This window comes from Anabrus simplex, chromosome 5, assembly GCF_040414725.1.
Source record: "Anabrus simplex isolate iqAnaSimp1 chromosome 5, ASM4041472v1, whole genome shotgun sequence".
Taxonomy (NCBI): Eukaryota; Metazoa; Arthropoda; class Insecta; order Orthoptera; family Tettigoniidae; genus Anabrus; species Anabrus simplex.
In genome coordinates this window covers 192,764,430-192,782,535 of record NC_090269.1, presented here as the reverse complement: position 1 = coordinate 192,782,535, position 18,106 = coordinate 192,764,430, and the positions used below count along the sequence as shown (strand labels likewise).

Here is an 18,106-nt window from a genome sequence, read left to right as displayed (position 1 = left end):
TATGAACAGTTGCTCCATCATGTTGAAAGATGCAATCGCCATCCCCAAAGTGCTCTTCAACAGTGGGAAGCAAGAAGGTGCTTAAAACATCAAGGTAGGCCTGTACTGTGATAGTGCCATGCAAAACAACAAGGGGTGCAGCCCCCTCTATGAAAAGCATGACCACACCATAACACCACCACCTCCGAATTTTACTACACACGCTGGCAGATTACATTCACCGGGCGTTTGCCATACCCACACTCTGCATTGGATCACCACATTGTGTACCGTGATTCGTCACTCCACACAAATTTTTTCCACTGTTCAATCGTTCAATGTTTATGCTCCTTATACCAAGCGAGGCGTCGTTTGGCATTGACCTGCGTGATGTGGGGCTCATGGGTAGCCGCTCGACCATGCAATCCAAATTTTCTCACCTCCTGCCGAACTGTCATAGTACTTGGAGTGGATCCTGATGAGGTTTGGAATTCCTGTGTGATGGTCTGGATAGATGCCTGCCTATTACACTTTACGACCCTCTTCAACTGGCGGCGGTCTCTGTCAGTCAACATACGAGGTTGGCCTGTACACTTTCGTGCTGTACATGTCCCTTTACGTTTCCACTTTAGTGTCACATCAGAAACAGTGGACCTAGGGATGTTTAAGAGTGTGGAAATCTCGCGTACAGACTTCTGACACAAGTGACACCCAATCACCTGACCACGTTCGAAGTCCGTGAGTTCCGCACAGCGCCCCATTCTGCCCTCTCACAATGTCTAATGACTACCGAGATTGAGATCGCTGCTATGGAGTACCTGGTAGTAGGTGGCAGCACAATGCACTTAAGATGAAAAACGTATGTTTTTGGGGGTGTCCGGATACCTTTGATCACATAGCGTATGTTCTTCCAAAACTTTCTGGTGGGTCATAAGCAACCTAGTAACTCTACGATCTAGCTAGTGGAAAACTATTTTTGAGATGTACAAAACTGGCCTGCAGGATTTACAGAGACAGGGTACCACTTGTTAATCATCATTATCATTTGTGAATGAGGAATTGATGAAATATATTCTAGGCATAGCTGATATAAGACCATTTAAATCAATAATTTCCAATATGAAACCAAGAAAAAGAGTACATACCTCTTTCTTGTACAGACTGTTGAGGTTGTACTGAACTCTAAGTAGTTCTCGACATTTCTCCAGTTCTCTGGCTGTTTCCAGATGGAGAGCCTCCTGAGTCTTGTCATCATCATGAGCACGAGCAACTACAGACCTGTCCAATTCACTGGTATATTTTGAAGTTCTGCACAGCTCTACCGGTTTAGGGATTGGAATATCTGTTTGGAGTTGTTTATCTCTTGAAGCATGAGCACTAGATGATGATGCTGATCTTGTTGCCATTTTCAAATAGTATGCTGCCTCTTTTTCAGAGGTTTGTGTAGATACAGTCCTTACTAATTCATTGGTATTTTCTACTGTGTCATTCAATAATTCCACAGATTTATGGATGAGACTGTCCATTTGAATTTGTTTTGTCTTTGATCCATGATGATTTGCTGGCCTTCTGGCTGCATCCAACAAGGAAATGTCTTTACTTTTACCTTCAGAAGAAAAACTTCTTGAAAATTCACTGCTAAATTCTACTGACTCTTGTCGGATGTTCTTCTCCCTTGTCTCTGTTTTCAATATAGATTTACTCTGACCACTGGATGATTTTATGATTGGTATATGACTGCCCACCTGAATGTTATTTTCCTTTGACGTACGAACAACCATGGCCTTGTTTAATTCATCTGTCTTTTTTGAAGTTCCAGAGCTGATTAGTCGTGGTTCATGGATGGGACTCCCTACCTCTTGTTTATGCTCCAACTTCATTCCACCACTGCCAGATGATGGACATGACCTTGAAGGTCTATTGACCTGAATAAAGCAAATAATTATTTAGTACAATTCATCAAGATAATAATTATAAAGTCAATAAAACAGTACAAATTGTTTCCCAACCAACCAACCAACCAACCAACCAACCAACCAACCAACCAACCAACCAACCAACCAACCAACCAACCAACCAACCAACCAACCAACCAACCAACCAACCAACCAACCAACCAACCAACCAACCAACCAACCAACCAACCAACCAACCAACCAACCAACCAACCAACCAACCAACCAACCAACCAACCAACCAACCAACCAACCAACCAACCAACCAACCAACCAACCAACCAACCAACCAACCAACCAACCAACCAACCAACCAACCAACCAACCAACCAACCAACCAACCAACCAACCAACCAACCAACCAACCAACCAACCAACCAACCAACCAACCAACCAACCAACCAACCAACCAACCAACCAACCAACCAACCAACCAACCAACCAACCAACCAACCAACCAACCAACCAACCAACCAACCAACCAACCAACCAACCAACCAACCAACCAACCAACCAACCAACCAACCAACCAACCAACCAACCAACCAACCAACCAACCAACCAACCAACCAACCAACCAACCAACCAACCAACCAACCAACCAACCAACCAACCAACCAACCAACCAACCAACCAACCAACCAACCAACCAACCAACCAACCAACCAACCAACCAACCAACCAACCAACCAACCAACCAACCAACCAACCAACCAACCAACCAACCAACCAACCAACCAACCAACCAACCAACCAACCAACCAACCAACCAACCAACCAACCAACCAACCAACCAACCAACCAACCAACCAACCAACCAACCAACCAACCAACCAACCAACCAACCAACCAACCAACCAACCAACCAACCAACCAACCAACCAACCAACCAACCAACCAACCAACCAACCAACCAACCAACCAACCAACCAACCAACCAACCAACCAACCAACCAACCAACCAACCAACCAACCAACCAACCAACCAACCAACCAACCAACCAACCAACCAACCAACCAACCAACCAACCAACCAACCAACCAACCAACCAACCAACCAACCAACCAACCAACCAACCAACCAACCAACCAACCAACCAACCAACCAACCAACCAACCAACCAACCAACCAACCAACCAACCAACCAACCAACCAACCAACCAACCAACCAACCAACCAACCAACCAACCAACCAACCAACCAACCAACCAACCAACCAACCAACCAACCAACCAACCAACCAACCAACCAACCAACCAACCAACCAACCAACCAACCAACCAACCAACCAACCAACCAACCAACCAACCAACCAACCAACCAACCAACCAACCAACCAACCAACCAACCAACCAACCAACCAACCAACCAACCAACCAACCAACCAACCAACCAACCAACCAACCAACCAACCAACCAACCAACCAACCAACCAACCAACCAACCAACCAACCAACCAACCAACCAACCAACCAACCAACCAACCAACCAACCAACCAACCAACCAACCAACCAACCAACCAACCAACCAACCAACCAACCAACCAACCAACCAACCAACCAACCAACCAACCAACCAACCAACCAACCAACCAACCAACCAACCAACCAACCAACCAACCAAAAACCAACCAAAAACCAACCAAAAACCAACCAACCAACCAACCAACCAACCAACCAACCAACCAACCAACCAACCAACCAACCAACCAACCAACCAACCAACCAACCAACCAACCAACCAACCAACCAACCAACCAACCAACCAACCAACCGCATTTAGGACGGTTTCTAACCAGGTGTTTCCAACAATCATTTAGTTCCTCATGCAAAAAACCACCAAAAACTCGCCTTCTGGATTTACATATACAAAGGGCTCTACAACATCTTCCTTTCCTTGTCTTTCCATTCCAGGCTCGCCACCTTCTGTAAAATTCCAAGCTGTGCCGCACCTAGATCAGCCTGTAACGGACTCTCAGAGTTCGTACCCTGCTTCTTGCATGCAATTAAATGGATGCGTTGACTTAATTACCATATTTATACATTAAGGCATCCAGGGGATGGCTCAGTACGACCCATTAGAGGATCAGAAAATGTAGTTGCTGATGGACTAAGTCGTATGTTTTCTACTGATGTTGCGACCAGTGAACAGGAAGATAGTTCTTCTCTTCCCATGCCCATACCTTCTAGTATTAATGCTATTTTTATGGATGCTCCTATACTATTCCGTGACATAGAGAAATATCAACGAGAAGATCCAGTACTGACTCCAATAATGGAAACCCTTTCTTCTGGGAAACATGTTGTCCCCTATGTGTTGAGGAACAGGTTTTGTGTTGCCCTTCAAGGCATGATCAGAAGATGAAAGTTGTGGTTCCAACCGTTCTTGTGCCAATGATCTTCAAATACTATCGTGGGACCCCATTAGGGGGGCATTTAGGCATCTTCAAAACAAGGGAAAAAAATCAGAGAGATGTTTATTTGGAAGAGTATGGATGGCGAAATCGGAGAAATGGTTAAGGCTTGTAAATCTTTGCTTGCTTATTAAGCCCATCTTGTCTACCAAGCTAGGGCTATTGTCAGCGCATCAAGCATCTCGCTCCATGGAGCAGTTATACAAAGACTATGTCGGATGCCCCATGGAGCATATATACACAGACTATTTATTTATTTATTTATTTATTTATTTATTTATTTATTTATTTATTTATTTATTTATTTATTTATTTATTTGACTTGTTGAAAGTACACAGGCAGTAAGCCCAATACAGTACCTTCTTAACACAACAGTCAACAGTACTTATAATGCATACATGTAAGTAAAGATAAATACACAATAATAATGCTGAAGATAATAAAGACAAGGAAGAAGAATGAATGGAAAACACATACACAGAGACAATGACAATCCAGAGTACAACAATGATTATTTCTACACTATAAAAATACAAGAATTGCAACAAAGATATAAATAAAGTAATAAGTGACTATATTAATAAATAAGTTAAAGAGCACCTATTATATAGAAAAGGAGTCTGAATTTATAAATTAGAAACACAGGCCTTTAAATGTATATTAATGACAGTGTGTGATTCTGAAAATAAATCTATTCCTGCAGCAAATGTGCTATAAAATCGTAGCATTTTAATAAATGGCGAGTTCAAGTGATGAGATGTTCTAGATCTTGGAACTTGAAATACTGTGTTCATGCGAGCTCCAGCTTGTGGAACATGAAAGGAAATAAAATTGAGCAGTCCTATGGAATTAAATTTATTTCTTACGATTTTGTTTAACGTTTTTAGAGAAATAATGATTCTTCTGTTGCGCAACGACGTGAGGTTAAAGTTACTTCTTAATACCGTGTTGATGTATCAAAAGGGCAAAATGTCTTATTTGTTTTATAATACAGATACCGCAAAAACTTGTTTTGAACAACTTCAATAGTATGTATTTGTTCGTTAGAACACGGGTCCCAAGTTACAGATGCATATTCTAATTTACTCCTAACTAGGCTAGTAAATAACTGAATAACAATCGATGATTGAGCAAATAATTTAGAACTCCTTATTATAAACCCGAGCATACGGTTGGCATCGTTCATTATTTTTGTAATATGGGCTTTGAATGTTAATTTTTCATCAAATATTACTCCTAAGTCTCTTATTGCCGAAACTGTTTCTAGTTTGGTATCTTTTATATAGTATGACGCAATCGTACCTTTCTTTTTCCTGGTAAAAGTTACTGATTTACATTTCTTTACATTAAGAGACATATGATTCATATTGCACCATTCTACAACACGATCAATGTCCTGCTGTAGCTCATCCTCATCCTTCTTGTGATGTATGACTTTGAATAGTTTTACATCGTCAGCAAACAGCAAACAACTGGCATGACGAAGATTATTCGGCAAGTCGTTAATCAAAATTAAAAATAGAAGGGGACCCAAATTAGATCCTTGGGGAACACCGGAGTAGCTAATGAAGTTGTCTGAGATTTCGCCTTTAAAAGACACAAACTGACGTCTATCTTTCAGGTAAGTACATAACATTCGAAGTAGTGGTTTTGAGAACCCAAACTGGTGCATTTTTTGGACAAGAATTTTATGATCTACCTTGTCGAATGCTTTTTCGAAGTCTGTATAGACAACATCCGTTCTTCCGTTGTTATCCAATACATCATACAGTGTTTGAGTAAATCCTACAAGATTTGTAATAACAGATCTATTAGGCAAAAATCCATGCTGAAATTCGGAAATACCTGCCTTAATGTGATTATAGATCTTAAAATATAGTATATGTTCGTATACTTTTGCAAAGGCGTCAATAATGGAAACAGGGCGGTAGTTAGATATATTTTCATGAACGCCTGCCTTTGGAACTGGTGTAATTTTTGATATTTTCCACCTTTCAGGGAAGCAAGACTTTTTTAATGAAAGATTGAAAATGAAGGTTAGCTGTGGAACCAGTATTTCAGCAAACCCTTTAATTATATAAGGTGGGATGTTATCTGGACCGCTTGACTTTTTAGGTTTTAGTTTTCCATTAATGACTCGTTTTACCTCCTCTTCTGATATAGAAGTAATATTGAGCACATCCATAGTTGGTAATACAGGAATCTCATCCAAGTCCATGTTATCGATATTATAATTAAAGTCCGGGATGGTATACACCGATGAGAAATATTGCGCAAAACCTTGCGCAATATTTCCAGTTTCATACGTGTTGTCATTATAGAAATAGGCATTATCACCTATTCGCGTTTCTCTTTTACTACTAGTAAACGTCCAGAAATTATTAATATTGTGTTTTATTCCATTTTCTAAGTTGTGAATATATATTTTATATGCAATGTTTATTTTAGATTTTAGTTCACTTCTAAGCTGCCTAAATCGATCGTCATAATATTTTGAAAACTTTCTCTTCCTGGCACATTTCTTTTTTCGCTTTAGAGTTTGGATAATATCATGTGTAAACCATACGGGATATTTGGATTTTTGAATGAGATTCCTCTTGGGAATGCATACATCAAAACATTTGTAGAGTGAGGTGTAAAAGAAATCTACTGCAAGGTCAACGTTCTCAAAGGAATACAACGGGTTCCAGTCAAAGTCACGCACTTCACAGTAAAGTTTCATAAAATCTGCATTTTTGAAGTCATAATATTCACGGCATATGTTCTTAAAAATGGGAAGTTTCCTGGTTGGTAACGATAATAAAGAGAGTGCGGGATGATGCAAATCTTCTGGTACCAGAACGAATTCTTCATGTTTTATATTAATTGGTATGTTGGCCAAAACCAAGTCTAGTGTTCTAGAGTTAAAATTGAGAACATTGTTATACGATTTCAATCCTAAATACGACATGAAATTTGCTAGACTACGACTGGCCGTTGATCCTTCAGTAAAATTATAATTTACATCATTAATTTCAGCTAAATTAAAATCACCCATAATGATGCAATCGGACATTATAAGGTGATCAATGTTTTCCACATAGTTAATATAATCCTGATATACAGAATAGCCGGAAGAGGGAGTTATATAAACAACATTTATAAATAACTTTCGCTTGTTACCGAGAATTTGAAGAGTTAGAGATTCACATTGTTGACTATTGTAAACAGAGGATAGCTTTACACAGTATCCCTTTTTAATAGCTATTAATACTCCACCTCCACGTGACTTTCCTGTTAGTGATGCGTCCCTATCATTTCTAAATACTACATATCGATCATCGAATAATTCACTATCAAATACATCATTCGCCAAGAACGTTTCAGTTAACACTAGTACATCAAATGAACAACACACGAGATTTTGAAGAAATAACTCACACTTGGTACGAAGTCCTCTAACGTTTTGGTAGTAAATTGACAAATTGTTCACTGACATTTAAAAGGCAATAAAAAATGTTAAATAAAATGTAGAAGTTAACAAATGACTGGTCATTGGAAAATGTACAAACATTAAGGGTAGTAAAGGAAACCAAAACGCATTACAGTTTACCTAAATCTTCGACACTACGAAGGACATGAACAGGACTTCCGTCTTCTTTCCTGATCATTATTTTTCCACTGTTATTAACCCATAGGTATTTATAATCTTTGTCGTGCTGCAGCTGTTTTGCCTTAGCAAACAGAATTCTCCTCTCTAGGGATAAGGACTGATTAATGTACACAGGATTAGTAACTGTAAAGCCCAGGTGAGAAGTCGATAAGTTTCTTTTGATTTTTCGCCTCTCGAGGAGCTGTTCCTTATGACATCTGCGAACGAACTTCACAATAATGCCTGCAGTTGGACGATTGTTGACTTTTTTTAATCTATGGCAAGCATCAATCATGTCCTCTTTAAGCTCAACATCTAAGGCCCTAGCGACATTTATGACGGTCTGAACAACGTTTTCATTGGGAACCTCGGGAACACCATATATTTCAAGAGTATTTACCCTAGAATATTGTTCACTGTCATCACATCGGATCGAAAGGTCATGTACTGTTTTCTGGAGCCGCTGATTTTCGGATAACAGATTGTCAATTATCGTTTGCTGTCTTGCTATTATTGCTTGCTGATTATCAAGAAGTTTCTGATGCTCATCTAATCTCTCGTGGCAGACATTAATTGAATTACCTAGCTGTCTTTCAATATCAGTAGTTGATTTCCTTAGAGCTGTTATATCCTCCTTCAGAGTAACCAGAAGTTCATAGATGTCACCAACAGATGGCATCTCAGCTACTGACATTTCATCACTCACAGTGTTCGATCTTTTTTTACTATGACAAGCTTTGCACCGCCATTTATGATCACTGGATGAGAGTAACTTCAAGTCTCTGTCTTGGAGATTCACACATTTAGAATGAAACCATTTACTGCAATTAGAACACTGTATTTTGGCAGTGGTATCCTGCCTGGATACGGATTTTCCACACTCCAAACAGGTGCTCATCGCAAGCGTAGGCAAAGTCGATATCTCGATCAAAGAGTGAAGAACGTACTCCGGTGTTTTGAATTCGTTGGGTTTGCAACACTGACCGCCTAATGTTTACATACAATATCCTTTATAAAGAATACAAATTAAACCAGTATTACGGCTATCTACCAGTGAAACTTAGTGTTATTACTGTTCGTTGAAACTTACTACATCGGTAGACACAACTCCAAGTCAGGAAACCAGCATAATCAGCAAAAATAACACATTTACACCGGAGCACTATTCACACACCTCACTCAACCGCCATCTTCGATACATTCGATAAATTCATACTTGTATGTGTAGACAGCTTCACTAGATTTTCATGGTTATTTCCGACTAAGCAGGCTACCGCTCAGTCTACAATTTCTTGTCATAATACTATCGTTGCTTCTTTTGGACCCTGTCAATGTATAGTTTCTGATAATGCAAAGGCTTTCACATCTAACTTATTCCGAAAATTCTGTTTCGATCTGTCCATGTGCCACGTGACAACTTCCGCTTATGAAATCAAAATCTTTTTATTTGCAAATGAGGTGTCTACCTCGGTGGCAAAGGGTACACTAAAATACATTATTGTCAAGCACTAAATTTTAAATTAACAAGAGAAGAAAATTTTCCTATAATACAATATTATATAGTTTACGCTAACAATTTTTTTTATTAAACACACAGCTCATCCCTAATAAATTTATATTGTTTACAAAATTCTACTTATAATATCTCCTGTACTACTTACAAAGATAGTCAACTGATATACAGTATGTGGAATTACTACAAATGATACTATACAACTCGTTTAAGATTAAAATTTACATTGCATTTATTTACTTTTTTTTTTTTTTTCTTTACCCATTCTGGAACCTAAGTAGCATAACGACCTGCTACGTCTTAACCAGAGCCCCTTTTGCCACCACTTTTCAGAGTTCCTGAAGGGCCTTCACAGCTACCGTAGCGGTCCCAGGGCCCTCAAAGTCCCCACTGTACTTCACCCCTACAGGCAGTCCCCTACTTTGGCTGTCCAAACTCCTTAGACCAGGGGATGGAATTAATTTATTCACACACATTTTTTTATTTACAATAACCTGCACTGGTCGAATGCCCTCTAACACTTCATTTATTTTCTCTGTTGCTGTTTATTCTCTTCTTGAATATCTGTACAGATTTTGGAAAAGGATCAAACACTACCCCTGGTAAACTGTTCCACTCCTTCACACCCTTCCCAATGAATGAAAATTTACCCCAATTGCTTCTGCTAAAATTCCTTCTAATTTTATATTTGTGGTCAGTCCTGCCGATATAATTATTTTCCAACTGAAGCCTCTCACGGATATCTCCCCATGCTTCTTCTCTTGTATAGGCTCTATATAATCCTGTAAGTCTAGTTTTCTACCTTCTCTTACTTAAAGTTTCCCACCCAAGTTCCTTTAACATTTCTGATACACTACCGTTTCTCCTGAAATCCCCTGTTACAAATCTTGCTGCTTTCCTCTGCACACTATCTGTTTCTTTTATTAGGTATTCTTGGTGAGAATCCCAAACACTGTTTGCATATTCCAATAATGGACGAACCATACTTAAGTAAATTTTTTCTTTTAATTCTTTATTGCATCCTTTAAGTAGCCTCATTATGACATGTAACGATCTGTATGCTTTCGCAACAATGTCATCAACATGACCCTTCCAGTGCAAATTACTTTCAAATCTCATACCTAAGTATTTGCACTTGCCATCTTTAGGGATAACTACCTCATCCGAAGTATATTCAAATTCAGTTTTAAAGCTCCTGTTTGTAAAAGTTGTAACGGTTGATTTGCCTCCATTAACCTTCATACTATTTTCTTCAACCCATTGTTGGATACTTTCAAGGTCCCTTCGTAATTCTGAACAATCCTCAATGTTATTTATTTCCCTATAAACAATTATGTCATCTGCATACAATCTTATTTTTGATGTTATATTGTTCCCTAAATCATTTGCGTATATTAAGAAAAGTAACGGACCGATTATACTACCCTGTGCAATTCCCTTCCAAACTTTCTCTTCCTGCGATACTTTATTTCCTACTTTGACTTTCTGAACCCTTGAATTTAGAAATGTTTTTATCCAACATGTAACCCTTACCTTCAACCATCTCTGGCTGAGCAGGTCAATTGTAATCTTCGATCTGCATTGACCGCTTTTCATAACGAAGATCATTCCAGGTGGGACACTTCTCTGGATTGGTTTATCTTTTGCTTTAAATTCGGCTGTTCACAAGTTCCACAAGTTTACCCCTGCCTCTCTCAGGTTCAAATTTGTTCTCAAAATGCTGCTGTCTAATCTTTGGTCACTCAATGACATATTACCTGAGGCAACAGATCCTGATAATATCAGACCTATGGAAGAAGGCTACAAGTAATTTTAAGGCTTGTCATGAAAAGGTTAGAGAGAGAAATGATCGTGGATGGAGGCCACCTTTTTCAAGGTTGGAGATCAAGTTATGGTTAAGAATTTTGTTCCTGCAGGCAAGCTTGTCCCCAGATTTCATTGGGCATGTGTTATTTTGGACTTCTTAACTCCCGTCACTCTTCTGGTCAGCAACCCAGCCACTGAAAGGATATTTAGGGTATACACCTTTTGTAGATTAAACTGGTATAATCTTTTGCTTTGCAGTATAGGTCATTAAGTCATGGCAGTAAGAAAAGGTTATACTGTATTTCTTTTTTTTTTAAACAGTCTAGAATCTAAAAATGAATTAGGTAAAGTATAATTTGGAATAGGGAGGGGCCTTCTGCCCCACTGATAGATCAAATGTTTCTCCTCTAATTGTTCCACCTATGTACAAACTTTCTCCTTTAATATGGCTTACCTGGATTACCTGGCTGCTATTACCTTATCCCCCGCCTCCAAAACCTAGCCTGCAAATCACACACTCATCCACAATGCAGCCTGCCTCATCTGAACCCACAGCTCAGTAAAATACACAACTCCATACCTACCAACTTTTAGAAATAAAAAAATATGAAGATTTTTTTAATTCTTGGATTTCATCAAGTGTATTGCACCACGGTCTCGTTAAAAAGAGGACAAGATAAAAGGCATACATATCTATAGTTACAATTGACCATTACATTTCAAATCTTAAACTAAGAAAACAAAAATGACTGCAAGAAAATGTACCTAATAATCATTCTAATTTATGACACATACATATGAATAGTAACATTTAGACAGATAAGTCAAGAACTGACTACAACTTACCAAATGGTGAAGAATATACACATGTAGGTGATAGAGACTGCTGCGTTTACTTGTTTAGCATTGAACTGGCAGCTAACTTCAACAATGCTGTCATACTGCTGCTCATAACACTTTCCACTTCGACTTGATTTGACCACCAGTTTATTGAGATTTTCGTCATTCAGAGATGATTGGAATTGTCCCCTCATCTTTTTTACCTGGCTGAACAATCTTTCACACTCGGCATTGCTGTGTGGAATTGTCAATATTGAGAGCATTACTCTTGTGATTCTATCATATTTGAAACACCCATCTGTACCTCGTATATCCCCTATAGCACACCAAGAACAATCTTCTATTTCTTCTTGCACAACAGACAATGGTAAATCCTCCACTTGGAGAGCACAAAACCGGCACTGTAACGCATCCATTGCTTCTTGGTCATCTTCACCATCTTTCACTCGCAATATAACAGGAAACTTTAAAACAAAATACTTTATGGCATTGAAGGAAGAAGTCTGCAAAGAATTTATCTGAGCTACTTGTGCATTAAAAAAACATCATTATTCAAATTAAATTCATGAATTATATAATCACAAACTGCAATAAAATGGTTCCTGATGTGCAAATAAAAGTTTCTCTTCTCAGGTGCCGGATTTTCTACAAGATGAGCTGTTGAGCAGCCAATTACTAAATCATCATCAGATTTCTGATTCTCTCTCATGTAATATGATGATGATGATGCTTGTTGTTTAAAGGGGCCTAACATCAAGGTCATCGACCCCTAATGGTATGAAATGAAATAACAAAATATTAAAATGCATCCACTGACCAAAAAAAAAAAAAGTCATGAAGAATGAATGGATGGACATGAACCCTACAAAGAAACAAAAACAAACAAACAAACAAAAACAGTGGATCAGACTCAAAAAAGAAGGTAGTTAATTAGATTATTACTGACCAAGGGACCATTTATAAAGCATAATGATGCTTGATGTCTGAATGGGTGCTAAATTTACGTCTAAGGCCCCACAGAATGGTACATGTCGCGAGTAAAGTAGAACCATGGTATTTGTCATTTTGGGGTACTGATCAAAAGTAACGAAGACTCACGGTGGCCCACACAAGATGGTACTACTCACAAGTATTGCAATTCGTACAGGGAACACAGACCTATGGTGTTTCTCACACAATGGCGCCACTCATAGCCAACGCAAACCAGTAAGGTTCCTCACCTTGGTGTACTAGTCGCAGGCGCCGGTATTCCTCACATAGTGGGTACCAATCACAGGCAACGCTGACCCACGGTGCCACTCATATAGCGGTACAACTCACAGGCTACGCCCACACCCGCGGTGTTGCCCACATGGGTACAACGCACGGGTACTGGAATCCACCAGGCCAGGCTTTTTACTGCAACTAATCACAAACCTATTTCATGCCAATTTAGTGATACTACTCGCAAGTACATGCAACCCATGGTGTTCCCCGCATGATGGTACGAATCAAGAGTAGTTTCATGGTTCTAATTCAATCATCCTTTGGTCGCCCCTTGTAGTCGCCTCTTACAACAGGCAGGGGATACCGCAGGTGTATTCTACATGTGCATCCCCCACCCGCAGGGGGTTCTCGTGTAATAGACCACTTCTAAAAGTGTAGGATATTTTTAATAACCACTGGCTTAACAAACCTACACAGAATGTCCTTCAACATATCATATTCATATTGAATTTATGACATGAATGTGAGGTGCTTGCGATTGAAGAACTTTATTAGTTTTCTCAAAAGTAGGGATGATAAATGCCAGAAATGAGCAACATGCTTTAAGTTTGAAGACAGAAAAAGAAATAGCCTCTCCTATCATGAAATACTGGCAGTGCAACTAGACTCCTTTATTTTCTTCACAGATGGAGATGAACTACTCTCCACCTTCGTTTTTCCAGAAATAACAGAAGCTTGGTCTTGTACTCTACTGACACAAGGACCATGTTCCATTTCTGTATCTTCATGTGCCCTTAGCTTGGGAATTTGGAAATACTTCAGAGATGTGTCTGTGCCATTGGACCATTTTACCTCATCCTTAAAAAAAATCTGAAGTGGCTCCCACTCTGAAATCAATATTTCCAAAAATTTCCCCAAGGATAACCAGTGTGTACACACATGTTTTAATATTTATCTAACATCAGTTTGGTACATTTTGATATGATCTTTTCTCTTTGAGCTTTTGTCTAAATAATAATAAATATCAATTAGCATCTCATCAATTCTGACAGGAATAGAGTCTGCACTGTTCATGGCAGCCAAATTAATCAAATGACATGGGCATCCTATAATAATAATGTTTTTGCACTGCTCTCTTAGTTTAGCAGCAACACCATTTTTTCTTCCCATCATAACAGGAGCATTATCTGGGTTGAAAGCTATACAGTTTGCCATTGGAACGTCATATATTTTCAAAACATTCAGGAGCAAATTAGCAATATTAATACCAGTAGAATTGCCTTCCAAATTTTCCATGGATAGCAAACAATTTTCAATCTTTTTCAATTCTTTGTTGAAAAATGAGACGACGACAGGATAGATTGCTACCATCAGTTGAAATCGCAAAAGGTTCAGTCTTTAAAGTTTGAATCACCTTACTATATGCATCACGGGCCATTTCATTAATTATGGCAGATATTTTTGTTCTAGCACATGCCAGGGAGTAAAGAATACAGGGAGATGCACTGGAGCTGCGAGAATGAAGCCCAATGACAGTGGTCTACATAGGGGGCCTGGTCGTAAATAGGCACAAAAACACATGCTATTTTTGATAGTCAAATCTGTCACAGCTCATTGAAGTGAATATGGTGAACGCAAATTGTAATTGCGGGAATTTTCAGATGCAAACACTGTACAACATGCTAAAACGTAAAAGAGATACTAATATTTAGTTGTTGTAGGTCTTACAATGTCGTGTTGCATGAATTGGAAATCCAAAAATATTCCTGGAATAACATTTCAGCAAGGTAAGATTCTAAGTATGGCTTGTAATATGTAGTACAGTATATTTATATATAATTTATTAAACACATTGTGTACAAGGTATTAATTAATTAAACAAAATGAGGATCATGTGCACAGTGTGACAAAGTCAATGTCCTGTCCTTGCACTCAATGATACGATACGTATTGCATGGTCCACCACATATGGTGCACTGACATCTGTCGGTGGGGCTGTGGTAACTCTTGGTTAAAGTAACTCTTGGTTAAACATGTTCGGTGATGTAGTCCGTTAGCTGCCACTCTCGTATATAAATGGCGCAGTTGGTAGTTAGCCTTTTTCCATTTGTTGCTTGTCATCACTGGGGTGGTGAGGAGTCCGGGATTTATGTCCCTCTCTTTCTGTCGCCTGTCTTGTAGAAATCTGGTGCTTTGTGGTGTTGATATCAGATTATGAGCTTTCATCAGGTCTTCTATAAAGAAGATTGTGTCTGCCAGGATATATGTTATTCCGTTTTGCGTGTATTTTGAGACACAGAGCATTCTTTTCAAGTAGGCTGTTTTAATTCCCTCTAATCGCTTCAGATTCGAGTATGTGAGGTGGTTCCATATAAGATGTATGCCGTGTGAGGCAATGGGAGCAATCTTTATGTCAAATAGTCTCAGGGCTGTTGTGACTGATAGTAGATTCAGTTTCCTTATCTCGAAAGTCGCCTTTATTGCTCTTACAGTTCTGTCTTCAATGTGCTTGGAAAAGGGATGTCCTGTCACTTGCAGTGTGAGTCCTAGGTACTTGTAGCTTTTGACTATTTCTAGTACTTCTTCCCTGCAAGTGAATCTATCAGTGTTCGCCAAATTTCCTCTTTTTCTGAATTTCATTATTTTTGTCTTTTCCCTATTTATAACTAGGTCATTTTCTTGGGACCACTCTTCCAATTTGTTTATGGCTTCTTGCAGGGGCTCTCTTCTTTCTGAGAGCAGAATAATGTCATTGGTGTACAACCACACCCTCACTTCTTCTGTTTGTATCCTTTGTATCACATCATGGGTAAGTACGAAGATAATGGAGCTTTCCATTATTATTGTGCTAGCAATTTGGAGTCTCAGAGCACCGTCCACTTTTCGTAAGAATTTTTAGGTTTGAACTGTTGTTTATCGTCAATTTTTCCTGAGTTTTCCTGTTCATGAAGAAAGGAGAGCAGAGTGGATCAAGGCCATCAGAAAAGAAAATTGGATACCTTATCCTTACACCAGAATGTTGAGCACATTTCATACCAGAATTGTTTGCTCGGTCCATGAAAAATTTTTTTTGAAGGAGAATGCAGTACCTACTATTTTTGAAGCATTCCCTTCTTACCTACAGAATTAGAGCACTCGAGACCTAGGGAGTTTTTCGTGGCACTTGTCTTCCTTTGGCCGATACCTTCATTAGCAATCACCTACATTATCACCACCTCTAAAATATGTATCCCCTATGGGTGAGGACGGTAGAATAAGGCCCACGGTATCCCCCTGCCTGTTGTAAAAGTCCCTGAGGAGGTGGGGGTAGTAGAACAACACCCACGGTATTCCCTGCTTTTCGTAAGAGGTGACTGAAAGGGGCCCCAGGAGCTCTCAATTTGGGAGCATGGGTTGGCAACCATGGGGCCCTTAGCTGAGTCCTGACATTATTTCCACTTACTTGTGCCAGGCTAATTTTAATCTCATGTCCGACCTCCGATGGTCAAGTATTGTTCTTTTCCGATCCCAAGGCTACAAGAGGATTCGAGGGCTAGGGAGTCTTTCATTTTCTCGCCCTTCATGGCCCTTGTCTTTCTTTGGCCGATATCTTCATTTCTCTCTGATTAGTGTTAACAGAGGATGGTTGCTTAGTTGTAGGCCTACTCTCTCTTAAAGCAACAATCACCACCACGTGTCGCAAAAGGCGATTAAGTGTGTCTAAGGGGCTCTTACCTTCGGAGTGTGTTTTGGCGTCCAAGTGGCCTAAGGGCCTCTTAACTTCGGAGTGTGGGTTTTTTCAAGGGGCCCTTGGCTGAGTCCTGAATTGTTTCTGCTTGTGTCAGAGGATGGTTTACGTGATGGTTGTACGTCCTATTAAAACTCACCATCACCACCACTCCAAAATATGTTGTAAGCAATGTTGCTATGCCCAGTTTAGTAATTTATTGCGCCTTCCCCTAAAGCATTCAGATTGCGGTATGCCCTTATTAATAGCCTACTCCTTATCTTTTCTGAATCTGGTGAAGATCTGCATCTCCTGTTTTTAAGATACTCGGTTTATAGTACCGATCGTCAACTAACAAGAGAGTAGATTTAAGGCTGCTGGGGCATGAGAAACGCTTCCTTAGAGATCAGTAAAAAAGCATTAATAGGTCTGTTTGCCAGAAAATTTTGTTACAGTTACTCGCCGTGTTATTTTGAAAACGACTGTACTTAAGTGAGCGATTCGAAGTTTACCTACTCCCGAGAAAATATCTTTGTTCGTATATATCCACATCATAAGAATTGCCATGTTTTGGTAACCATGGGGGGCATGGCCGTTGGCTCCAAGCGATAGCCACAGAGAATAGTGTAGCGGGCAGCTCCCTGTATTCTTTACTCCCTGGCACACGCATACACTTCTTCGCAATGTCTGAATCTGGGAACATCTTTCTGAGCAATGGTCCTGCGTGATCAGAACAAGACAATGCAAGGTTATGTTCGACAATGAACGCCGTGAACAAACATTCTGCTCGAGTGACCACATCATCTTCCTTCCCACCTACAAAAAAATTACTCAATTTTTTGTTCCTCTCGAGACAGCTAGCACTATCTTTGTGTTTTTGTGTGACACTGTGAGCTACAATATCAGTTTGCCCTCCATGCAAGATATTTATATCACACCAACACACGGAACAAACTGCATAATAGTTTCCTTTATTAGACTGTAAAATGAACGGAAATTCAGTTTTATAGGTATACCTGAACACTTGGAGATAACGTTTGTTGTGTTTTGTAGT

At 39.4% G+C, this 18,106-nt stretch overlaps 1 protein-coding gene across 1 annotated transcript in view; it reads right to left on the bottom strand.

Annotated features, from left to right (window-relative positions):
* LOC136874430 (X-linked retinitis pigmentosa GTPase regulator-interacting protein 1) overlaps nucleotides 1-18,106 on the bottom strand; it is a 1,071,624-nt gene that overhangs the window by 690,800 nt on the left and 362,718 nt on the right. Inside the window, exon 12 of the mRNA XM_067148064.2 lies at nucleotides 1,125-1,904. Coding sequence (XP_067004165.2) covers nucleotides 1,125-1,904 — 780 coding nt within the window. The remainder of the gene's footprint in view (nucleotides 1-1,124; nucleotides 1,905-18,106) is intronic.